At 39.6% G+C, this 26,939-nt stretch overlaps 1 protein-coding gene across 5 annotated transcripts in view; it reads right to left on the bottom strand.

The window, feature by feature from the left end:
- The window catches only part of mre11a (MRE11 homolog A, double strand break repair nuclease), a 320,741-nt gene that overhangs the window by 250,152 nt on the left and 43,650 nt on the right, over nt 1-26,939 (bottom strand). For all 5 annotated transcript variants that reach the window (XM_052576125.1, XM_052576126.1, XM_052576122.1 and 2 more), the window contains exons 4-5: nt 20,568-20,728; nt 18,698-18,785 (exon numbers count right to left, since the gene is read on the bottom strand). In XM_052576125.1, the coding sequence (XP_052432085.1) occupies nt 18,698-18,785; nt 20,568-20,728 (249 nt within the window). The remainder of the gene's footprint in view (nt 1-18,697; nt 18,786-20,567; nt 20,729-26,939) is intronic.

The raw sequence follows: 26,939 nt of genomic DNA, 5'->3' as shown, positions 1-26,939 counted from the left end.
GAATATTACTGTAAAGTGTTACAGATTTTTTTATACACCTGTGATAGATGTGACCAGTAAGGAAAAAGGTACACGGAGGCAGCAGGCTACTTCAAACGTTTAGGGGTTTATTTCCACAGAATGGGGTTACAAAAGTAAAGCAAATGTTAACCCAACTGAGGTAAACCAAACATGCCAAAGAATAAAATAAAACCAAACAAAAATGTATAATAAAGATGAGTCACTGCATTTGCCTCTCAAACATTTACAAAGGTCTAGGGACAACAGGACCTGTCCTCTCACAGATCCCTCTCCCCTTATACAGAAACAGCTAACGAATTTATACATTGGTGTCCAGCACCAATTAACACCAAAAGGGGGATACACAAACATGTAATGGTCATAACACACAATAAACAAATATGAAAACATCAAATACACATGAACACACACTTCAATCATTATTATCAAATTACTTCCACTTAATAAATGTACTTCTTATAAACAAACAAAGAAAAGGAAGCACAAATAGTCCTTGGAGCTCCCCCTGAACAGAAACCGGAATGGTGGTGAACTGATCATTGGCCGGAACCCTATTCGCTTGTTAAGTCTGACGTCACATAGCAGCGCTTCCGTGTCCAAATGCTCTATCAGTTACAACGAGAAAACAACAAAAGGTGCTAATATAAACTTACAATGTGATAGAATACTAGCGAAAAAGTTATAATCTTAACCTTTAACTTCATACCGAAATCCCAGATAGGCAGACAATGAAAATATAAATATAAAAAAATATATATAAAAATTATTTGTGTTTGGGACGTTGTGAGCACGGAGACTGTAGTGTATACCGTAAGTTTGAAAGCATTTAGCTTAAAGTGTAACTAAACCCCTGGTCAGAGCCTGACTCCACCCATTGACAATATTTGAAAAACGCTGAAAAGTGGGCAGATCACAGTGGAGATAGAGGGGACGAACCGAGGGCGGGGCTGAGCGAGAGTGGCGTGAACCTGAGACCCGCAGTGATGGATTGATTGACAGCTGCTGTCTGAGTCGCTAAAATGGAGAGTGACTGTAATGACGCAAGTAGCTTTGCAACAGAGCGATCATTTGAAGTAGAGGACTTTTCTCACCTACCTTCATCTGAAGTGGAGGATGTCGAGGTGTTTGTTTATATCAATTATATCAACTGGCTCAAACTGCGGTCTTAACTCCCGCATCGCGTCGCTTTTCAGCGCGAGCTGTGGCCATCTCCACCTCCATTGCGTTGGAGAAGCAATCCCGTGTAAAATGCAGTTTGCACACTCCAGCTCTAGGCGGGAACTCACGGTCTTCCAGGCCAAGTGCATGCAATCACTGGCGCCTAATTTTAATGTCTGCTGGAAAACTATGCAGTCCAGCAGTGCTGTCACAACTAGCAACACACCTCCGTACCATCCTGACCACTGTACTAAATACAGGTAAATCTATGCTAACTTGAAGATCTAAATAACTATATAATTGATATGCTAAACAGATGCTATAATAGTATTTCCTGATCATTTTCAATACTCGCAATTCCAACTCCTGACTCACTACAGTGATTATGATGGAACAAGATGGTTTTATACTGCCAGGGGCGTGGTAGCTCATACCAAGGGGCGTGGTGAGCTGGAAACTGCTTACGTCACCTGCCACCGCTTACGTCACTTGCCACCCCAACATCCAATAGGAAAAATCAACTGCAGTAGCCACCGTTCAACCTGAAGAGGGCAGCACTCATTCGTTTTTACACCTTATATTGTAGAATTAAAACACTTTATACTCAAATGTCAAAAAAGTTACTCGAATCAATGAACAGCACTAATAAAGCCCCAGTCTTAGAGATCATTAACTAAAAAAAGTTGGTTTAGGGTTTAGTTACTCTTTAAATGATTAATATGAATAAACAGTGCTCATAAATGGCTGCTGAGGTCGTATTCTCAAGTGAAGCGAGTTGAGGCTTGGACCCGGAAACAGCGCTTCTTACATCATCACTTAACAACCGAATATATACATCCGATGTTTCCATCTGAACCCCCTTTGCAGGTAAACCCGCTTATGGGACTCAGACGCAACAGACAAATGAAATTGTAAGAATAAACTCAAACTAAATGTTAAAGAGTGTGAGCACTTAACTCTAAACGAAAGTTTAAATAAAGTTTATTAAACCAAAATAATGTTATGTATTCTTTACTGTAAACAAATTCCATTTTATAAAAGACTCAACTAACTAACCAACATCCACCACAACACCAATTCAGACGTCTCGTGAGTTCAGTCTTGGACAGGTCAGTTGTTTAAACCATTCATTAAATTGAATCGGTTCAAAGGAATCATTAAATCGTGAATCAGACGTGTTCGGCACGCGTTTTGTAATTATCTCTGCAGTTTAGGATATCGCACAAGATTTGACAACACCGAAAACATTTCATCAATGGATAGTTTTGCTTTTTTTGTTCGACACCATTGTGTCAACTGATTTTGATTAATATGCGCGAGGGAGAGTGAGCAAGACAGTGCTCGTGTTGTGTGACGGTGTTTATAAGACTGTGAAGGTGAGCGTGCGAGAAAGTGATTCTAAAGAGGGCTTTTCATTAAAGATGAATTAGTGCAAGTTACACCACTGCATAATGCATCCAGTAAAATTGTGATTTCGAACATGCCATCGTTCATCTCTGATGACGTGTTAGAGCGTGAACTAGTGCGGTTTGGTAAGATTGCGAGTCCATTCAGAGCGATTTCTTTGGGGTTTAAGAACCCTGCATTGTAAGTATGTCATGTCTTTTAGGAGACAGGTTTACATGTTTTTAGAATCACCAGATTGTACACAAAGTTTCTTTTTGTATAAAACATGAAGGGGGAGCATATATGATTCATGCAACTACCAGAAGTTTATGCTGTTTGTATGCGGCGATGTTGGCCTCAAACGGCAGATGTGTCGGCATAAAGATCGCGAACAGGAAAACTTTGGCCCAGTGAATGTGATAGAGACTGATGCTCAGGTTTCATCCATACAAATGGGACAGGAGGAGATTACAGGCCCCACAGAGGTAAGGCAGTCAGAGCTAAATATAGCTTTAAATGTATCAGTGAATTTGTCAGACATACCGGTGGTAGCGGCAACAAGTTCAAATAATGCTGCTGCTGCTGATGATGCGGTTAAGAGTAAAGCACGTTTAGTTGTTGAACAGGACGATAAATGTGACAAGTGTGTTTCCAAGTACTGTTTATGCTCAGTGTGGTGCAGAGAAGAGTCGAACAGACTCAATGACAGCAGCAGAGGATGGCCTGTCAGATGAGTCTGCTTCTGTGCTGGAGATGGATTCTTGCTCACAGTAGCCGCATTTCCACTGTCGGGCCAATGCGGGCCGGGCCGGGCTAATAGCCTCAGGCCAGTAGCACCGAGGCCAGAATAGTGCAGGGTTTCCACAGTCAGTGCCTGAAGCTCCGCTGCGTGTCACTAAAACACGCCATTTACACGCCTCTCAGAACAACGTCATGCAACCTCATCATTTCACCAACAAAGAGAAGTTATCAGAAAACTAAGAAATAAATCACTGGAACATGCGCGATCACACACAAACATGATAAAAGTGGCCATTTGTTTGCATGCTTTGGTAAATATTCAAATTCAAAGGCATCGATGTTTTACTATAGTAGAATAAGTGAAACATTGATCGTAATTAATTAATTTATCAGGACTCAGAATGAATCACACAGAAATACATTTCTATTTTATTTATTAATTTTTTTAACGCTTATGAAAATAGCCTGCTTATTCAGTCAAGTCTGTTTCTATTTATTTGTAGCCAAAGTGGCCTATACGTCACATTTAGAATGAATGATATCTCTATTTTTATAAAAGCTCCCGAATTTTTTTTCAGTATTTTAAGAAGTGCTGTAATGTTCTATGCTGATGGAAATATAATCATGGGAGGCACAACAGAAACAGATGTCATGTTTTCGCTTTCCTGATGGGTGACCAGTAATATTACAGAGATGTGGCATCATGCAGTGGATTTTTATTCCAGTCTCTATGCTGCTGAACAATGTGATACTGACTGTGCCGAATAGCTAATTCAAGACTTGCCTCAAATAGACTCAGACTCTAAGACTGATTTGGACACTGAACTTTCTCTTCAAGAGCTCACTACTGCAGTTGCTCAGCTTGGCATTGGACAATCTCCAATGGATCTGATGGGTTGCCCTCCAAATTTTACAAGCATTTTTTGGAAATTTATTGGACAAGACTTGTATGAGGTTTTCTGTGAATGTAAAAAAGATGGTTGTTTTCCTATATCTTGTCAACGTGCTGTGTTATCTTTATTAACAAACAAGGGAGATTTATCTCTCTTAAAAAATTGGAGACCCGTTGCATTACTGACCACTGATTACAAAATTATGTCTAAGTGTCTTGCTAATAGATTAAAAAAATATCTAAACTTGATTGTACAAAAAGATCAAACTTATTATATCACAGAGAGAACAATAATGGATAATTTGTTTTTAATTTGGGATATTTTAGATATTTGTCAAAGTTTTGAATTGAAAGTTTGTTTATTTTCTTTAGACCAAGAGAAATGGCTACCTTTTTATTGTTTTAAAAGCTTTTGGTATTGGTGATTCTTTCCTAAATATGGTCAAAATGCTTGCATTTGTAAAGTGGGAGGTGGGCTAAGCCGGCCAATCCCAGTTTCAAGGGATATCGGACAAGGTTGTCCTTTATACTTTATAGCATTGCCATTGAGCTTATTTTTTTTTAACTTACGTAGAACTTTGTCTGGTTTTATGTGTCCTGGTTTATCTAAGAGTTCAAGTATTACTGTAAGTGGTTATGCTGATGATGTGACAGTGTTTGTTAATCATGAAAGAGACATCGAGGCCCTGGTTAGTGCACTTAATGTGTATGAAAAGGCCTCATCTGTGAAAGTGAACTGGGATAAAAGTGAGGCCTTTTGGGAAGGGAGTTTTTTGATGAGAATCATCCACAGTTGCCAGGGGTCTTGCATGGAAAAAAGATGGGTTAAAGATTTCAGGTATTTGTTTTGGGACATGAGTTTCAAATGTTAAATTGGGAGGGTTTGAAGGAAAGAGTGTGTACCCGATTGTCTCACTGGAAATGGGGAAGAGTTTTGGTGGATACATAGGCAAGGGCTTAGGATAATGACTTTTCGGCTCCAAACAGCCCAAAGACTCCTGTTCAATAAAAACTCTGCCTAGATGGACACTGCAACAGCTCTTTTAAGGAGGGCAGGTGGAATGGGGTTTGATAAACATTTGTTTGTAATGCAATTACAAAAGAAAGAAATAGTGGATCTTCCCCCCTTTTACAGATCTGTGCTAGAGGCCAGGAAGGTTTTTATCATTTCAAGATCAACTAATACACCTGATGGTGACTGGTTGTTAGAGGAACCATTGTTTTTAAACTCCTTTTTATCTTCAAGACAGTTGTCATCTGAAAATGTGCGATCACGACTGTTAGCGGCTGGGTTCAGTAAGCTGGGACAAATCCTGAAAAGTGATTTGAAAGACTTGAGCCAAAGAAACGGTGTGAAGGCGATCCGGTTTTTCCAACAGTGTGCTGCAAAGATTTGAGCACAGATTATCAAGATTTTTTAAAGACCCAGATGTCCTAAATGAATGGGTTGAGGAGTATGGTCATATTTTTCCCTTAATCAATGTAAGCGAGGCATTGGACGACTGGGTAGAAGATGAAAGCTGTTTACTGACTCTGAAAAACACCAGTTCTGGAAAGCTTTTATTCTGCCGCTCTATTTGATATTTTTTAAAGTCTCCAACATGCAATTTTTGAATGGAGTTTCTTCAACGAGATGGACACAGTTCTTTGGATCTGATTTTTCTCCTAAAGGCAGTTGGCGTACCCTGTACAAATGTCTGATTGACAAGTGTACAGGTGAACTTCAGTTGAGGATTGTACATGGGGCAATAGCTACAAACAGACATGTGGTACACCTCAATCCTAGTGTCAGGGTGGGTTGCCCTTTTTGTTCTGATACGGAGCAAATTTTTCATTGTTTTGTGCAGTGTTCACGATTGGTTAATCTTTTAGATTTTTTAAGCATTTGTTTTTTATCCCTGGGTGTAGATTTTTCTTTTCAATTGTTCATTTTCTGGCCAAAGTATTCAATTCAAAAGAAAAATGTGACACTTTTAATAATTTTTTTATCTGGCACTGCAAAATTTGTTATTTGGATGACAAGAAAAAACAGACTGCTGGGGCAAAGGTCAATAAGCGTTGTGTCTGTTTTTAGGTTTGGTAGCTTCTCGAATTAGGGTGGAGTATGAATATTACAAGATGGTGGAACCTCTACCAAAGTTTAGAGAAATATGGGGAATAAATGAAGTATTATGTACACTGCATGATAATTAATCGATCTTAAGGTTTTAAAAAAAGGGGAAATAATTATTTTATTTTATTTTTTGTGTTTTTGTAAATCTCCTGTAATAAGTTAATCGTAACAATAAATGTGAATTTAATCCTCCTCTTCTCTCTCTCTCTCTCTCTCTCTCTCTCGCTCAGAGTGCATGATGGGAGAAGTTTGAGAGTGGTGGTGGGTGAGACCTGAGCTGTGTGAATACACTTATTTTCTAAAACTTGTGGGGTTTTTATTCTATGTTCTTTTCTATTTTTCGTGCATGGTCTGGAGTTTGCTACTTTGAGCACCTTGTAGAAACTGCAGTGAGAGGGCGTCCAGAAAATACGATGGATGTGTCTTTTCACGTGCGACATGACAGTAGAAAATATATGGTATATGCATCAACTGGGCATTTACAATGCTATGGATGCGGTGACGTTGGCCATAAAAAATTGACATGCCCACACCGAGAGCAAGCAGCAGAGAGTGTCTCAGGTGAGGGAAGTTTGCCGGAGATTTCAGTTCAGGGGGAGGGATCCACATCGTTTACGCCGGTGAGTAATGTTGATGTGGCGCCGTCCACTACAAAAACTGTAGAGAAAGTTGCTATTATTTCTGATGGCAGAGATATTGATGTAAATGTAAGCCAAAAGGACATTAGAGGTGATAAAAAACAAGATAATATGTATGCAGGCGAGTCAGAACGATTTGTGTTCCAGTAATGATGCATGACGTATCAGATGACAATGGTTCTCTTGAGTTTGATTGTGATTCACAAGCAGGTTCTGTGTGTGGACCACTGCTCTATACATGATTAGCCTATTTTTTTACAAAAACTGTTTCTACGGGGCCATAATGTAACATAGAAGGTAATGGAGCCCTTTATACATTGTCGTGTATCTTTAGAAATAAATAATGGACAAATGGAGTCTTTTAATGCCTCAGATGTAAAGTTATTCGCTGTCAAAGTGACGCCAAAATGAATGGGAGTCAATGGGAATGCTAACGCAAGTGAAGTTCTGCTACAAAATGGCAGCACGCAGGCAACTTCAACTTCTGGTCGACTTCCTTGCCGCCTGAGTCTACCCCTAATAGACAGTGCACCCACTTGTGGCTGCAGACGGTAATGTTTTCTCATATGTTTCTCTTATATGTTTTTTTCTTCATCATGACGTATTTTTGGACTGATGCGACTTATACTCGGGTGCGACTTATAGGCCGAAAAATACGGTAATATGGTACACTCACCAAGAAAATCCTCATATTGGCATTTCAATGCTAATTTATTGCAAGATGTATCTTTTTGCGAACATTTTGTAACTTTTTGTAATCAATGGAGAACCAAAAAGGCAGATTTTGAAAATGTAAAGCAGTGGTGGGAAGTTGGCAAAATTCATATTAGAACATATTGTCAACAATATACTGCATATTCCACTGTCATAGAAAGAGAAACAGTTCAAAGACTTGAAAAAGACAGATTCTATAGAAACTGCTGCATTACAAAGAAATGATCAAACTATGATAAATAATTTGCAGCAGAAGAAGTCACAGTTAAGCTCTTTATTGAATGAAAGGGTGAAGGCAGCATTGGTAAGGGCACGGTTTACATCAGTTGCTGAAATGGATGCTTCAAGTACTTTCTTTTTTGATCTGGAAAGATCAGTGGCACAGCACAAACAAATGACATGCTTGCACCTTCCTGATGGGAAAATAACCAACATTACAGAAATGCGTCGTCATGGTGTTGATTTGTATTCTTGTCTATATAAGGCTGATGAATGTAACTCTGATTGTGCTGCACAGCTGTGCCAAGATCTGCCAAAATAGACTGTAAATCAAAGACAGCTTTGGAAGCTAAAATTTCTTTTCATGAACTCAACATCAACAGTGATGCTGTTGGACAGTTAAAACCATGCCATTCTCCTGGAATTGATGGGCTGACTTCTGAATTTTATACCCACTATGCCTCAGGTTTTAAGAATTATGGTTACTGCTTATGCTGATGATGTCACAATTTTTGTCAATGATCAAAATGATATTGATGTTTTAATTAAGACAATTGACATGCATGAAAAGGCGTCATCGGCCAAAGTAAACTGGGAAAAGACTGAAGCCTTTTGGGCAGGTTCTAGAGGTTTAAAAAGGTTTCCAAAACTACCCAGTAATTTAACTTGGAACACAAGGGGATTAAAAATGTTGGGTGTGTTTTTGGGATCTGAAGAGTATCAAAAACAGAATTGGGAAGGAGTATTGAAGAGTGTGCACTAGACTGTCGAAATGGAGATGGCTGTTACCACAAATGTCTTATAGGGGGAGAGTTTTAGTTGCTAATAATTAAGTTGCTTCTGCTTTGTGGCACAGATTTATTGATTTATTTTACCTGCTGGATTACTTCAAGAAATCCAAAGGAGAGGACTTACGCCATTTTGTCTGCAAGCTGTTCAAAGACTATTTTACACCAATGATATTGCTTGGCTAAATACAGCAGTTACATTGTTAAAAAAGGCAGGAAATATGGCAATTGATAGACACTTGTTCCTAATGGACTTAGATGAATCAAATTTAATGGATCTGAAACCCCTTCTATAGGTCTATGATGGAAGCTTGGAAAGTATTTTGTGTCAAGATCAGTTGAAATGAGTGCAGGTCATCATAGTGTGAACTACAGGGGAGCTAGGGGGAGCTCGGCTCCCCTTAATAAGACATGGGCTCCCCTGAAAACGAGAAATCTGAAATTTTGGGGGGTCTCAAAAAATACTGACAATGTGAATATTTTTAAGTGCAATTTCAGTTTTGTAATGTGATTATGATGGCAAAAATATTATTCATTCATGCATGACGGCGATTAAAACCTAATTAACTTCAATAAAGATTAAAGAGGTCACAGCATCAAGGTGTGGGGGTGCTGCGCTGCAAATTCCACATGTTAGTATGCCATAGGTTCGTAGAAAAAAATAAACGTTGGAGGCCATTTATCGTGCGCAAAGTCCTTCCATTATGCAGTTATAGCATCATAGCCAGGGCAAAAAAAAAAGAAATTGTGTAGTGATAACGCACGACTGATTCACCTGCTGCAAGCACTGGTAAACCTCAAGCCAAGCCCACTGTGAAAACGCATGAAGCTGAAGAAAAGTAATCTCTGGGATCCTAACCCCTCTTGCTTCGAGTCCTCTCTCGCGTTAAACTGGAACAGCCAGCAGTGGAGAGACTGGAAGAGCCAATATACTGTGTCAGGAGGGGGAAAAAATATGGATAGCTCACAAAGTTATTAGGCCAGACAAAACTCACGGAGGCGATTGACATTTAACAACGACTCGTTTTATTTCACCAATCGAACTCGGGCAATTGTCTGTCCCATGTTCCACCGTCCACAGCGTAACCAAAACAAAACAAACAAGATTAAAACAAAATGATTTCCAAACAGAGATTACCCGCATACATGGGGGATTCGAGTCGCGCGTGTATACATTATCATACAGAGTGCATACAGTTTTACAGGGAGCGCGCAGCTCTTAAAGGGGCCACATTTTTTTTCCACTCGTTACAACTTGTAAGGACGCAAAAAACCTTCTTCTGTCTGAAAAGGTACCTGGCACGCACTTGTCTGAGGAATGGATTAACGATTAATGCTCAGAACCAGTCGCAAAAAATTATATATAAATACAGGGACAGCATTGCACACAAGATGGCCATTGAAGTGGCATTGACTAAGCAAAAGGCGATTCTGGCAAATAAAGTAATTGAGGTGAATTCTAAATTAACGGAGGAGACCGCAACATCATTCAAGGCTGTCTTCCTGACCTATCAATTTGTGTCGATAAAGTATAATAGTGCATATTGTAGCTGTTATGTATCTTTGTAAGTCATTATATGTCCTTTTTTGAGGCACTTGTGTCGATAATGTATAATAGTGGATACACTTGTAGCTGTTGTAAGTCCTTATTTGAGGCATGCGCACGACCTCCACCCAACCCCCCCCCCCCAAAAAAAGAAGTGGGCTCCCCCAAAGGACACGGTATATTTCGAACACTGCAGGTCTTTGGCTTTTTGAAGAACCATTGTTTTTTAATCCATTTTTACCCTCTAGACATTTATGCTCCGCAAATGTGACATCATGACTGATAACAGCTGGATGTGTGAATTGGGCAATCTTCTAAATATCAGTGTAGACAATCTGAGTGAGAGAACTGGGATAAAATCTACTCTATTTTTTTTTAACGGCTCACTGACGGAATGCTTGGAGTACTGAATTTTGATCAACGATCATTCATTAATAATTCTAATCATATTAATGAATGGAAAACTGGATCGGAATATATTTTTCCTACCTTAATGGTAACTGCTAATTCAAGACAATGGCAGGAGAAGGGAAACCTTATATTGTCTTTCAATACTCCTCAACTGGGCAGTTTTGAGTCTGCTGAGAAGACAGCATTATATGTGACTTGTGTCAAAGTAACCAATGCACAATTTTTGTCTGGATTGAGTTTATCTAGATGGACTGAATTATTTAGAGATTATACCTCCCCCAAAGGCTGTTGGCGGTCATTGTATAAATGCCCAATTGACAAACGTTTTATTAAATTGTGTGTTTGGTATTGCCAAGTTGGCTATTTGGAAAACAATGAAAAATAAGATGTTGGGCAAAGACTGTTTAGATCCCTTGTTCATGTTTATGGGATTGGTGAAATCAAGACTTAAGATTGAATATGCATACTATAAACTAGTAGGATGCTTGCCAATGTTTGTTAATATATGGGCTGTAAATGAGGTACTATGCACAGTTAATTGACGTCACTTCCTGGGATACGTCACTTCCTGGTTGTTGTTGGCGCCCGTACTGCGTTTGAGCTCTGTCACTATATTCTTTTCATCGACTATTTTTAGCTTAAAAATCAATTTTATACACCATCGTTTCTGTTTATATAACGTGTGAATTGTAATGGAAACAGGTCAATTTAGCTCAAAGGGAATCATTTAATAATTTAAAGGGAATTTGAACAGAATCACTGTTTCACGGCTGATCACTGAGACGCCCTGCGATTCACTGAACGAGCCGTTTAACATCAAATCTGCGCTGGATATTAATATCCAAACTATAGTGAAAACACTATCAATTAGCACAGTAACAAGATCGGCAGTTTAAGACATTAACTTGTAAGCACAAAACACAAGATACTTCTCTTTTCAATATGAATAAGGGTTTATTAGATAAATCTAAGACATATAAACTAATCTAACACAAACACACGCACTCACACATTCATACAAGTTGCAGGAAGATCGAAAGTTAGGGAAAGATGAGTTTAAGAGAATGGAAATATGGAATCCCAAGTTTACAGCAATACGTTAAACTGCATAGACATGAACAGCCATCAATCACGTAATTAGCCCTCGCATTGAGTTCCTCAATGAGGTTAAAATTATAATAGATACACCAGTAAAGGTCACAGTCTGGAGGTTACTTGCGTCTACTGTGAAAAAGGGAATCCCGGTGAAAGGGGTATCCTGATGTCGCTGATTGGCTGGAAGTTCACTAGTCGCTGAAGTGACGTCTTGGGAAGGCCCGTGGTGGGGCGTTGGCTGAAAATGGAGTTGTGTGGCTGGTTGAAGTTGAACGCGCAGATGAAGTCGACGTTACAAAACTTAACTCAGAACACGAAACTCTCAAACGGAAAAGAAAAGAAATAAAGTTTGACGAGACTAGGTGGTGTTCCTTCTCATCGTGGCTAAGTAGCAGCAGGCGTGCAGGCTGAAGCACGCTGCAACCGCGCTCAAAGAATAGTGATGACAAACAGCACGGCTAAAAGCTAAAGCTAAGAAGCAAAGCTAAAAGCTAAGAGCAGGCATGACTAGTAGCAGAAGCAAAGCTAACAACTAAAAGCAGACATGGCTAATAGCAGAAGCACAGCTAGAGACTAAAAGCAAAGATTTTATGGTGTCCTAAGTATTTAAACTGGCCTGTTGGCCACACCTCAAATGTTGTCTTAACCAATCAGATATTGTCTTGGCTCGGGGGTATCATAAATCATCTATGTTTATCTTACCAAGCATAAACCAAGGGTCTAATTTTGGACATGATTCCTATAACCAAGTTATGATATATTTGACAAATGAATGATTATCTGTGCTAATTCAAGCAAGGAAATTTGATTATTTAGATACTAGACATGACTATGTATCCTTAAGATATACCATAGTTATTAAAAAAAAAACATACACAATAAGTGATTATAACATGATAGTCAAATGTGTGGGTTACATATAAATAAATATGGAGTGAAGCGATGGACTGATTCATTTAGAAGTCTTTTTGAGTTCATTCTGGTCCATATATATATGTACAAAAATCAGTTTCTTTGCCATTCTCATGACAAAGAGATGTTCGGTGGAGACCAAAGATTACAAGTCCCCTCCCCCCCTTAGGAACAGAACTCCGTGTGTTTCTCAGGCCCCGGGCGACAACTTCTCCCCATCCGATCTTCGAGATCTCCACCCGGAACCGCTTCGCTCCCCTCCGCGAGACATGACACGACGCTGTGATCATCGGAGACTCCATCGTCTGACACGTCCATGCTACATTAGCCGAAGGTAAAGTGCACACTCATTGTTTCCCTGGTGCTCGTGTTCTCGATGTTTCTGCGCAGATACCCGCGATCCTGAAGGCCGACGAGAGCCCCAGAGCCGCCGTGCTTCACGCCGGAGTTAACGACACCACACTGCAGCAGAAGTAAACGCTGAAGACAGACTTCAGCAGCCTGATCGAGACGGTTCGCAGCACGGCGCCTGGGGTGCCGATCATCGTGTCCGGACCACTGCCCACGTATCGACGAGGACACGAAAAGTTCAGTAGACTTTTTGCTTTAAATGAATGGTTGTTGTCATGGTGTAAAGAACAGAAACTGCTATATGTTAATAACTGGAATCTTTTCTGGGAGCGTCCAAGGCTGTTTCGCGCTGATGGCTTGCACCCCAGCAGAGGCGGAGCGGAGCTGCTCTCTGACAACATCTCCAGGACACTTCGCTCCATGTGACTAGTAAGACAATTCTCAAATAACTTTTATGATGACTTTTGTTCCACTCGCTTAAACGATAAAAGTACTTGCGCTGAAAAATCTATTAAGACTGTGTCTGTTCCCCGAATAGTGAGGTCAAAAATATAAATTTAATGTAGGATCTAGAAAAAATCTTATCGTGATTAAACCAGAAAAATGTAAAGTAAATGAACAAAAACAATATTTAAAGTTTGGGCTCATAAATATTAGATCACTCACACCCAAAGCAGTTATTGTAAATGAAATGATCACAGATAATAGTTTTGATGTACTCTGCTTGACTGAAACCTGGCTAAAACCAAATGATTATTTTGGTCTAAATGAGTCGACTCCACCAAACTACTGTTATAAGCATGAGCCCCGCCAGACTGGTCGTGGTGGAGGTGTTGCAACAATATATAGTGATATTCTCAATGTTACCCAGAAAACGGGATACAGGTTTAACTCATTCAAAATACTTCTGCTTAATGTTAAACTGTCAGACATGCAAAAGAAATCTAATGTATCTCTTGCTCTGGCTACTGTGTATAGACCACCAGGGCCGTATACAGAATTCCTAAAAGAATTTGCAGATTTCCTCTCAGACCTTCTGGTTACAGTTGATAAGGCGATAATCATGGGAGATTTTAATATTCACGTTGATAATACAAATGATGCATTAGGACTTGCATTTAATGACCTAATAAACTCTTTTGGAGTCAAGCAAAATGTCACCAGGCCCACTCATCGTTTTAATCATACACTAGATTTAATTATATCGCATGGAAATCGATCTTACTGCTATAGATATCGTACCTCAATGTGATATTACAGACCATTTCCTTGTATCGTGCATGCTGCATGTTGCAGATTACCACCCTTGTCAATCTTGTTAAATTTTCAGTTCTACTGGCGGACAAATATGGACATTGATTCCGGTTAGAGAATCAGGCATGGTCGATGTGAATCCTTTCAAGCTTTCTTTAATAGTACTTTCAGGTAAGCAGTGATATCCCTGAAGATGTGATGGATCAAATGGCAGTATTTGACATAGGTTATTGCGTTGTGTGGTCTGTTAAACAGATAAAGAGAATACAATATGAATACAACATCTGTATATATTCACTGCAAATTAACTCACAAAATATCAATAACTGATTAAATCACTCATCACAAACGAATATTTAACTATCAGATAATATATGAATATTATATATGTAAACTCCAATACACGGCATGACGCAGCATGAAATACAACAACAGTTGTGTTCAATGTGATCAGACTAACGCGTCTTATGGAAATTAGCGCCTATTCGCGGTCAAATCGCGATCGTCATTACACATATCTAAAACATTCCACAGATCGCCAGACATTCACAATTATAACTACAAAGTGTTAATTAAATATTTACATGATTACTCACATTTGTTTGCATGAACGCACAACATTGAACAATAATGGAGATCGCACGTTTGGAGCTGGCTATTGCATCAGTCTACTGGAAGTAGCAACTACAATATCAGTCCGTCAGAAACAGTTTCTTAATTTCCGTTCCTATGGTCTTTCTGAAACTGCATATCGCTGATATTAACTATATGTGTCTCAGCGTTACCGTCTGGGCAGAACTATTGTTCCAGCCACCAAAGAAAGATTCGCAAATAACCTGCCTGATCTATCTCAACTGCTATTTGTACCCAACAATACACATGAATTAGACGAAATGACTGAAAACATGGGCACTATTTTTTCTAATACATTGGAAACCGTTTCCCCCATCAAATTGAAAAAGGTTAGAGAAAACGTACTGTGCCATGGTATAACAGTAATACTCACTCTCTCAAGAAAGTAACTAGTAGTCTTAAACGCAAATGGAGAAAAACTAACTTGGAAGTTTTTAGAATTGCATGGAAAAACAGTATGTTCAGCTATAGACAGGCTCTAAAAACTGCTAGGGCAGAGCATATACACAAACTCATAGAAAATAACCAAAACAATCCAAGGTTTTTATTTAGCACAGTGGCTAAATTAACAAATTACCAGACGCCACCTGATTCAAATATTCAACCGACGTTAAATAGTAATGACTTTATGAATTTCTTCACTGATAAAATAGATAACATTAGAATTACAATAGCGAATGTAGATTCTACAGCGTCTAACACTTCAGTTTCATCCATCGCACCCAAAGATAAACTGTAGTGCTTTACAACTATAGGACAGGAAGAGCTAAATAAACTTATCACTGTATCTAAACCAACAACATGTTTATTAGATCCTGTACCCACTAAATTACTGAAAGAGTTGTTACCTGTAGCTAAAGAACCGCTTCTCAATATTATTAACTTGTTATCTTTAGGTCACGTCCCAAAACCATTCAAGCTGGCGGTTATTAAGCCTCTTATTAAGAAACCAAAACTAGATCCTAGGCAAATTACTGGCAAATTATAGGCCTACTTCAAATCTTCCATTTATGTCTAAAACGTTAGAAAAAGTTTTGTCTGCTCAATTGAGCACCTTCCTGCACAAAAATTATCGTATGAAGAATTTCAGTCAGGTTTCCACCATAGCACAGAAACTGCACTTGTTACAATTACAAATGACCTGCTTCTTGCGTCAGATCATGGCTGCATCTCATTTCTAGTTTAACTTGATGTTAGTGCTGCGTTCGACATCATAGATCATGACATACCCATGCATCAACAACAAAACTATACAGGTATTCAAGGGCAGGCTCTAAGATGGTTTAGATCCTACCTGTCCGATCGATCGCTACCATTTTGTTTACTTAAATGGGGAGTCATCTCATTTATCATCAGTAAAATATGGAGTGCCACAAGGATCCGTCCAAAGCTAACAGAGTGTGTTAATAATTTAAAATATTTGATGACCAATAATTTTCAGACAGAGATATTAATTATTGGACCAAAAAACACTACACCGAATCTTGTAGATTACAATCTGCAACTAGACGGATGTACTGTTACTTCTTCTACAGTCAAAAATCTGGGTGTTATAGTAGACAGCAACTTGTCTTTTGAAAATCATATTTATCATGTTACAAAAACTGCTTTCTTCCATCTTAGAAACATTGCCAAGCTACGAAACATGTTGTCTGTTTCTGATGCAGAAAAGCTAGTTCATGCATTCATGACCTCTAGACTGGACTATTGTAATGCACTTCTAGGTGGTTGTCCTGCTTCTTCAATAAACAAGCTACAGGTAGTCCAAAATGCAGCGGTAACTAGGATTTACACAAGCTCTAGTCTGGATCCAGAACACCTGAGAAGAGATGATGCTGACCATCAGAGGACCTCAGATGATGCTAACCCTGAATCAACAACAGAACTAACAAATATTGCTACAAGTGTGACTGCATCATATAATAATTATTAATTATTAATAATATTAATAATGTTCATCATCTGGCTGACTACGACTTGTATAAATTTTTCTACATATCCTGTCATACGTGCACAAACTGACAGTCACCACTTATAAGCTATTACTAAATATTGTAGAAACAATTTTCTGTAAAGTTGCTTTGTATTGTAAAAAGCGCAATACAAATAAACTTGAATTGAATTAATGAAAATGATAATTTAGTGGTCAGTGTTTAACTATTTTGTTGTGATCAATGTTTAAATTGTGATTTATGAATTGTATGAATGTAAAAGTGTTACACAGTTTGGTTTTACCTGTATGGTATAAATAAAAAAATTTAATCCTCTCTCTGTCTGTCTCTCTCTCGTGCTCTCTCTCTCTCTCCCGCCCCCCCCCTCTCTCTGTCTCTCTCTTACACTCTCTCCCTCTCTCTATCGGTCTCTCTCTTGCTTTCTCTCTCTCTCACACACCCTCTCTCTCTCTCGCACTCTCTCTCTCTCTCTCTCTCTCTCTCTCTCTCTGCTCGTTCTTATATGTGCTCTGTTAAACTGACAGTACTTAAAAACACATGCAACTGATAAACTTTGACTATATGATGGTTAAGCTTAGCAGCTGGCCCATACGGTTAATGAATAATGGATCAACTATGACAGCCTACATAGCACATCCTGCGATGTAACTATCGTGGATTCGTACATCGCAATATCGATGCTTAGACGACACATCGTGCAGCCCTAATATGCACATAAACTGACACCACTTATAAGCTACTACTAAATATTGTAGAAACTTAATTTTCTGTAAAGTTGCTTTGCAATGATTTGTATCGTAAAAAGCACTATACCAATAAACTTTAATTTAATATGATTTTACAGGACAGTGGGGGACATGCGAAACCGATAGATTTATTACTGTTACGCTATTTAAATACTGATTTACATTCGTTGTCATATATGCATCAGTTTATGTTTCTGCCCACACTCCAGGTTGATGAGATCATTTTTCATCAGTAAAAAAGTAATGTCTGACTGATAGGGAGCGGGTCCGTTTTCTGTGGGAGTGAATGAATGGGAATCCTCCTGCGCATTTGAATAAAAAAAGAAAAAAGTCTTGGTCTGAAAGCTGCAATTGATTTAGTTTTTTGTTTGTCAAACGAAAGCAAAATTTTGTGTTTTTCCGTGTGTGCTGCTCGACCATTTCCATAAGTGGTGCTCAAGCACTGATGAGGTCTGCACTTATTACTTTGAGATGCTCACATAGTCATCAACAACTGAAAACCCCACACCCTTAATTATCATATGTAATGCACACCAAAGTCAATTTCTGAGTATAAATAGAACGGCAAATAGAAAAAGAAACTTGTAGTATTGAGTCACATTTTAATAATTTATGATATAAAGCAGCATAGATTTTTATTTTAAGACAATCATATGCTCTCGAGTTTGACACGTGCTAACACATACTATATAAATAACATGGCTGTTCTTTGCCACATTTTAGATCCATTTCTTAAAACAGTCGTTTTTTGTCACATGTTGCTGTTTTTGACCTCTAGAGTGTGCTGATATACTGTAAAACCAAAGACTTGCAGCTGTAGACCATCAGAATCCTTCAGTGCCAGTGCACAGAAGTCTCATCACAAAGCAACTGAACAGTATCACAAACTATCAGTGTTATTTTTTAACAATGATCTTTAGCTCCTTAAAAACAAATATCTGTGCTAATTAATCAGTAAAAATTATATATCAGTTAGTCTTGTGCTCGCCAACAATAATATGCTATAGATGGTTAGTGCGTGGAATGTATGTGTTAATTTTACCCATTAAAAATACAATATGATAACCACTACCTGAAAAAAATAACATAATAATTTCTACAGAGCAAATAAACAGGTATTTTCTTACCCCAGTTGGATCATCATGGTTACCATGCACACTGAAGACAGGGATGGAGATGTTGAGATTACTGTCCAAGTAGTTCACCCATGGAAATCTGACAAAATAAGCAGTGAGTACAACGTGTCTGTAAGCATGTTTACATTATTAAATTATTATTTGTGTGTGTGTGTGTGTGTGTTTTAATCTCTGTACATTGGAACAAAATGCATATTAAATCGTATTGTTCATCGAACATTTAACAGGGTTCGTACAGAAACCGCAAAATGAAATTCCAGGACTTTAAGCACTACTTTTTTTGTTTTCAAGGACTAAAATCAGAGATTGCAATATTGTTATTATCTTTCAAATTCTAATAAAGTAATAAAACAACATGGTACAAATAAAGTGTAGCACATGCAAAGCATGCAATGGCTGTGGCAACTTGAAAAGATACTATGGCAAAGTTATTGCTTTCCGTATTCAAAGTATTTTTCGCCAACTGAGGAAGTTGCCACACCTGCCACAACACCTGCTGAAACAGTTCTACTCCACCGTTATTGAATCCATCCTCTGCTTTCAATAATTGTCTGGTTCAGCTCAGCTATCAAATCTGACCTCAAAAGACTACAGAGGATAGTCTGGACTGCTGAGCGAATCACTGGTACAACCCTCCCATCTCTGCAAGAACTGTACTCATACCAAGTAAGCAAAATGGCTGGCAAAATCACTCTGGACCCCTCACATCCAGCACAATCCCTCTTTAAACTGTTGACATCAGGTCAAGCACTGAGCACCTGAACGACCAGATTGCTGCTTTCCTCAAGCAATCCATCTCATGAACACTTAACGATAATCGTGGAACACACAACACTAGTAACATTATTTAACACACATACTTATTTACATTTCAAAACTGCACATACCATAACTGAAAATACATAATTGTTTATATTACATAGTGTTTTAGCTTTTTTGTACATTGTCTATTGTTCTATTATTATTTTTATTATCTGTTTCCTGTCTTGTCATTGTCTGTTGCACTGTGAAGCTGTCTGGCAAATTCCAAGTGTGTTTTCATGTGTCTTCACTGAGGAGAGGACTGACTTTGGCCACTCCGCCATAAAGCAAAGATTGGTGGATGTTTGTCCTTCTGTAGGTTTCTCCCATCTGCAAGTATGATCATGAAGCTCAACTAGAGTAACCATCAGGTTCTTGCCCACCAGTCCAAGGCACTTCTCCATCAATTGCTCAGTTTGGCTGGGATCTCTCATGAGGCCTTTTATAGAGAGGTGTTTACCTTCTCAAATCATGTCCAATTAATTTAATTTACTACATGTTGACTCTAATAAAGCAATGATCAAGATAAATGGGAAGGACCTGAGCTAAGTTTCAAGTGTTGCTGCAAAGAGTCTGAATGGTTATGTAAAAGTGATATTTCAGTTTTTTTTATTTACAGACATTTCTAAAGTTCTGTTTTCACTTTGTCATTGTGAGGGGGTTTGAGTACTTTCTGAATGCACTGTAACTACACAAATTATAACTATGGGAAATATAATCCATTTCTAACTTAAGTGGATACAATGTGTTTATTGTATTTAATAAATCATTACACCTAAAAGCTATAACTACAATTGAGTAGGTATTACAATGTATTATAACAGTTCTGATAATTCATGAGGTGATACAACATATAATAAATTCCAAATGTACAAAAAAAGTAATTATTCATTCATTATAGTTTACTAGAAATGCAGGCTTCATAGAAAGAGTTACTAAAGCTTTATATTTTGGATTTAACTGTTCCTATTATGTGATGGAAAAAAAAATCACAGGTGTCAAGACACACATAAACACTGACAGTGTTTCTCATCAAGACAATGAAAAATTAAAGCCTTACTTGCTGTGGCTGAAATTGACAGCCTGATCACTGAGGATTTCAAAGATGATTGGCCGGTCACCCATGCAGTATTTCCTCATCACCTCCATGCAGCAGTGCATAGTCTTGCGGGACGGTTTATTGTCATGGAAGAGATCCCCACCCAACAAAACAAAGTCAACCTGAGATAAAAAAAGAAGAGAAGCATTATAAAAACAAATCTTATTAACGGTTCTCTGTACCAATTTCGGTACCAAAGCAAAACACAAAAATATGCTAATTAACAAAAAATATTACAATTACAAAACTTTTTAATACAAAAAAAAAAAACCAATGCCATTCTTTATACTTATTTACAATTGTGTTTAAAGTTTTTCTACAAGTTATATAATTATGAAGAACAGTAAACAAGTTTCACCTAAATTTAATTTGTCTTAATTTATGAAATTTAAACATTTTATTTTTGGTAAATAAAGGGGATTTGCTATTAAAATTAAAACATGGAATAAATATTTTGTGATTTATTTCTTTAAAAAATAAAGTTTTATTATTTTTTTCAACAGTAGTAGCAGTATCACATACATTTTACTAAATAATAGTAATATTTAGTAGCACAATGCCTTTATGTAAAAATGAACTTTTAATGAATGCATATTTGTCATTTTAAGTGAACTTAAGACAGGTGGTGATGCTTAAGATATTTTTGGTCATTGAGGGTTTCTGTAAAAAAAAAAAATAATAAAAAAATAGTAATAGATCATATTAATTATTATTAAAAGATAATACTGCTACTAATTCTACTACCATACTAACAATATACAATGCACTATGGATTGATGAGCTGCTGGGTTCATGAATATTAATCACGTTGTCTGCGTTCGGTCAAACTGATTTGCTGAAATCAAAACAGGGACGGTAATACCTGAACACCAGCCAATGAAAAACAGCATGCAAATACTGACAGGTTCGCAGGCAGTATAAATTGCATGGGCGCGAAAATTACGTCAGAATCACGACTGAACGCTAGCACAGCTGATCAAACAGCGACCACGGCGGCTAACGTAATGTCTCGTTCCCGCCTCTCAGGGAACCACGTCTCCGATAGTAATCCCTCTCGAGACGGTAACTCAACATTACGTCAGCTAAGACGTATATGGGAACTGTATTAAATCCCGCCGTGAGAGCAGTGAAGATAAGCCATGAACGGAGTCAATCACCCCCACACCAAATCAGGACAGTTCTAGCCAATGGCCGCGTCGCTAAGAGTGCTCGCATCTGATAGGCGGAACTAGACCAATGAGACATCTGTTCCGACCCTAACGAAATTTGCATATCTTCATGCAAATAAACATGAAGCCCGCACTAGACAGGGCAGACACAACACATAAGCACTCAAGCATGAGAGTTAAATACAGAGTCGACAGCTTTGCGGTGACAACTGCATAAACCGTAAAACTATAACACAGAGTTAGCAGCCATGGTAACTACTGTATAGCTGGTTATAACAATGAATAAACTTAACTCACCGAAAGTACATGTGACGCTACAGAGGGTACATCCAGCTTGTAAAACCTGGCGAATGTGTTCTGGGAAGACCAGCCAGCAGCAAGACATAAATCCTGGACAGACATACCTCTAGCCCAGTCCCAGGAGGAAGATATTTCCCTCACAGAATGAGCTTTGATGTTGAGGGGACAATCCTTCCCTTGGCATTCGTAAGCCAACGCGATAGCGTCCACAATCCGGTGAGAAAGTCTCTGTTTTGAAAAAAGCACGTCCCTTATTACATCCACCAAAGCACACGAACAGCTGGTCCGATTGACGAAAGGCGGCCGAGCGATCCACATACATCCGCAAAGCCCTAACAAGGCAAACAGCCCTCTGAGCAACAGCATCATGCGAGGCTGACGGCTCAGCAGATAAGGCGGGCCGTGAAACAACCTGTGCTCTAAATGGTGTATTGAGAGACTTCGGAACGTAACCTGGTCTCGGCCGGAGAGTGACATTACAGTCGCCAGGTCCGAAACAGATGCAATCGTCGTTCACCGAAAACACATGTAGGTCTCCAATGCGCTTCGACGAGGCGAGAGCAAGAAGCAAGGCAGTCTTCAGGGAAAGCTCCCTAACCTCAATAGAAGCTAAGGGCTCGAACGGCGGTAGAGCTAGAGCCCTCAAAACTAGAGCTAAATCCCACGGAGGGCGGCCGTGAAGGACACAATCTCCTCGCTCCCCTGAGAAAACCGATTACCAGGGCATGCTTACCGATTGATTGCCCATCAATCGGGGAACGAAAAGCGGCAATAGCGGCCACATACACCTTCAGCGTGGACGGCACACTCCCGCAGTCCATTCTGTGCTGTAGAAAGCGTAAAATATCCGACACGGAACAGGTCGCCGGTCAATTTGAATGTTCTCGCACCATTTTGTGAAAACTCCTCACTTCAGAGCATAGAGGCGTCTCGTAGATGGAGCGTGAGCCTCCGTAAGCGTACTCAACACCCGTGAGTGCAGAGCGTCCTGCCCGTTTAAGGTCCCCGCAGCGGCCACACATGAAGGTTCCACAGCTCGGGGCTGGGGTGCCATATCGTGCCGTTCGCTTGAGTATACTGATGCTCTCTTCTCCCTGATTTTGCACAAAACCATAGGCAGAATCTTCACCGGAGGAAACGTGTAAAGTCTGGCTTCCGGCCAGCACGATGTCAGAGCATTTCCCGATATTGGGGAGTGAGATAGTGAGAAGAACGTCTGACAGTGCATGTTCTCGCTTGTGGCGAACAAATCCACTTCCGCCCTCCCGAATCGATCCCAAATCATATGAACTGATCCTGGGTGAAGCCTCCACTCTCCTTGGGGAATCCCGTTCCTCGAAAGCATGTCCGCTCCGCGGTTCAGGATACCGGGGATGTGCGCCGCTCTTATGGAGAGAAAGTGTCGGTCCGCCCACAACAAGAGACTCGCTGCCTGTTTGAATAGAGCGCTGGAGCGCACGCCTCCCTGGCGATTTATGTACGAGACCACAGACGTGTTGTCGGTTCGAATTAGTATGCCTATATATATATATAATTGCATGTCTGGTAAGAACGGGGTGCTTCTCCTCGAAGCGGCCTGGCGGCGGCTCGACTGGTGAAGCCACGTGTCCAGCTTACTTTTCCGGTTCCAGCTTACCGGCTCATCAGGTGCGTTCCAGGAGAGGTCCAGCTTCGTGACAGCCTTGCTGAGGATCCTGACGAGCTCCTCCTGGAGGTCTGCAGGGCCCTCGTGGTCGGGGCGGTCTGACTGAGTTGCCCAATCCTTCTCTGACGCAGAAAGCGACATGGAGTCGTCTTCCTCGCCAGCTCCGAAGGAGACGAAGTCCGCGACGGCCTGGGGGCGGCGGAATCTATCGTCTGCGAAGCTGACGGCGTCGAGCCCATCAGCGGCTCGCTGGCGGCACTGGGGACCCGCACAAATCTGGCAAGTAGCTGCCATCAGATGCGGAGAGGAAACGGTGAGTAATCCTCTGATACAACTTCCACGATGGTAGATTATAAGACTTCAAAGCGTGAAGATAACTTCATTAGCGTGAAGAAAGAGATTCTGACGTAATTTTCGCGCCCATGCAATTTATACTGCCCGCGAACCTGTCAGTATTTGCACGCTTCGCGTCAATTGGCCAGCTGCCCCCAGCGATTTCAGCGAAAGTGGAGAAGGGAGGAGTTCCCATATACATCTTAGCTGACGTAATGTTGAGTTACTGCCTCGAGAGGGAACTCTGAAACTCAGATGATGAAATTAATGCAAGCGTCATGCGCTTCAGTCTATGTAGTAAACAAACCCGCACGTCTCTGCCATTCATTAATTCACACAGACACGCAGAACACGGATTCATATTTCAAACAACTTTTGCGGCTTAACATTTACAGATAGGTCCATATGGAGATTTGATTTGATTAATTTATGCTAACTTGACAAATTCCGTGACTGTCCATATTTTCATGGTTTCATTTTCATGACTGGATTTTGAGATTCCATCCTCGTTTTCTGCTTTGCGGAAATCATAGCGCTGAACCAGGGTTTGAACGGGACCTCGGTACTACCGGTACTTAAAGAAACCTGGTACTGTCACATTTAAAAACATTTTTAGTACCGACTTGGTACCGAAGTACCGGGTCTTTTGACAACACTAGTCTGTATACTGTACACTATACAGATGTAAAGATCTGTGCAGAGAGGCATCTATATATCAAGGTTGTGCGTGATTCAGAATTCAGATTCCAATAGAATTCTTACATTTAAATGCAACCGTTTAGAAATCACTTGTGGTTGAACAGTAATCCAACATTCCGACTGAGAGCTTTGTGGATAAAGAATTAACCCTGTGATTGATTGGGAAACTGTCCGGGCAGGGGGAAGTGAAGAATGGCCTCAAGATGGCCATCCATTGATCCAACCACATTTTCAGGATAACCTTTTTTGGAACATTGTAATCATTCACTATCATGTTATTTTCTGTGTTAGTATATTTAAATCTGTGCGCAGGACAGGGGCAGCCGTTCAGCACAGACAACAGGAAGCGAACAGCTGACTGCACAAAATAAGAGTCCCTTGCCTGCTCACTGAAGCTGCACGCATGTACTGTATCTGTCCGCGCCCTACACACGCGGAGACATTGAAGCGATGTTCAGCTCAACTTCTTGCGTGTTGGACGAGAAACGAAATGGACTAAACTGTGACAAAACTGAAATTTTTATTTTTTTGTTTTGTTTAGTTTTTGTAAAGTAGAACTTGCATACACGTTTGAGAAGCCAGAAGTAAACGTCAAGTCACCATTATTTATATAGCGCTTTAAACAAAATACATTGCGTCAAAGCAACTGAACAACATTCATTAGCAAAACAGTGTGTCAATAATGCAAAATGACAGGTAAAGGCAGTTCATCATTGAATTCAATGATATCATCTCTGTTCAGTTAAAATGGTGTCTGTGCATTTATTTGCAATCAAGTCAACGATATCGCTGTAGATGAAGTGACCCCAACTAAGCAAGCCAGAGGCTTGTCTCAGATGGGTCTTTAATCTAGATTTAAACTGCAAGAATGTGTCTGCCTCCCGAACAATGTTAGGTACGTTATTCCAGAGTTTAGGCGCCAAATAGGAAAAGGATCTGCCACCCGCAGTTGATTTTGATATTATAGGTATTACCAGGTATTATAATATATTGCCTGAGTTTTGAGAACGTAGCAGACATAGATGATTATAATGTAAAAGGAGCTCATTCAAATACTGAGGTGCTAAACCATTCAGGGCTTTATAAGTAATAAGCAATATTTTAAAATCTATACAATGTTTGATAGGGAGCCAGTGCGGTGTTGACAGGACCAGGCTAATATGAATATAGAATATAGAGGTGTCTCTATATTCACGTTCCGTACAATAGAATCACCAATAACAAGAGCACTTTCATCAGGTTTCTCAGTGGGTGCATCACTGAGTGGGGAGAACCCGTTTAATGTTTTGATTGGAACAGAAGAGCGGTGTTTTGACCCACGACTACACTGCCTCACTGTCACCCAGTTGCCCTGCTGCAGGGGCTCTGTTGCCGGAGCCAAACAATGTACAGGAATCCCTGAGCTAGACGCATCCAAAGCCATATCTAGAGCCCTAACATTCTTACTGTCCTCAATTAAAGTTTGGATGCGTGTCTCTAATTCTGAAATCTTCTCTGTCAGTCTAACTATATCCCTGCATTTAATCACATGTGAATCCCTCATCTGCGACAGAGATAGATAAACTTTAAATTTGACAAAAGGTGCAAATAACAATAGCAGGAGAAGCCATTACTCATCGTGCTTGATGAAACATTCTTACCACAGTTGTTTGATGAACAGATGAACTGGAGCGAGAGAGAGGAAAGGAGAAAAAAACCAGCGATAGGTTCGAATGAAACCGCTAATTACAAGCTAGTGCTAATGCAATGCAGGTGTACTGCACTCACGGATATAAAATAAAAGTGAACGATCAAAATTAACCTGATAAGATTGATCGATAATATCAGAAATATGGTGTGAATTAAGTTATATTTTATCACTTTAAAAACAGAGAGTGATAGTAAGATAAAGATTCTAGAGAGAAAAAAAAATAGCTACACGGAGCTACGATTAGCTACAGCAAGGCCAGCAGGAAGTAGAGAAAACACTGTGAGACACTATATTGTGAGAGGGGGGGCGGCGTTTCCATGGTGACGCGTCATTTCTTGTCACGTGACACACTGCAGCAGCAACAGCGCTGAATGAATGATGATCTGCTTTTATGTCATTTTTCTTTTTTTATTCAGAATATTCACAAATGTGTTAGTTATGGCATGAAATATCTGATATTCCGATTGTCAAATACATGCAAGTGGAAGTATATTGTT

The sequence above is a fragment of the Carassius gibelio genome, chromosome B15 (genome assembly GCF_023724105.1).
Source record: "Carassius gibelio isolate Cgi1373 ecotype wild population from Czech Republic chromosome B15, carGib1.2-hapl.c, whole genome shotgun sequence".
Classification (NCBI taxonomy): domain Eukaryota; kingdom Metazoa; phylum Chordata; class Actinopteri; order Cypriniformes; family Cyprinidae; genus Carassius; species Carassius gibelio.
This window is presented reverse-complemented; position numbering and strand designations above follow the sequence as displayed.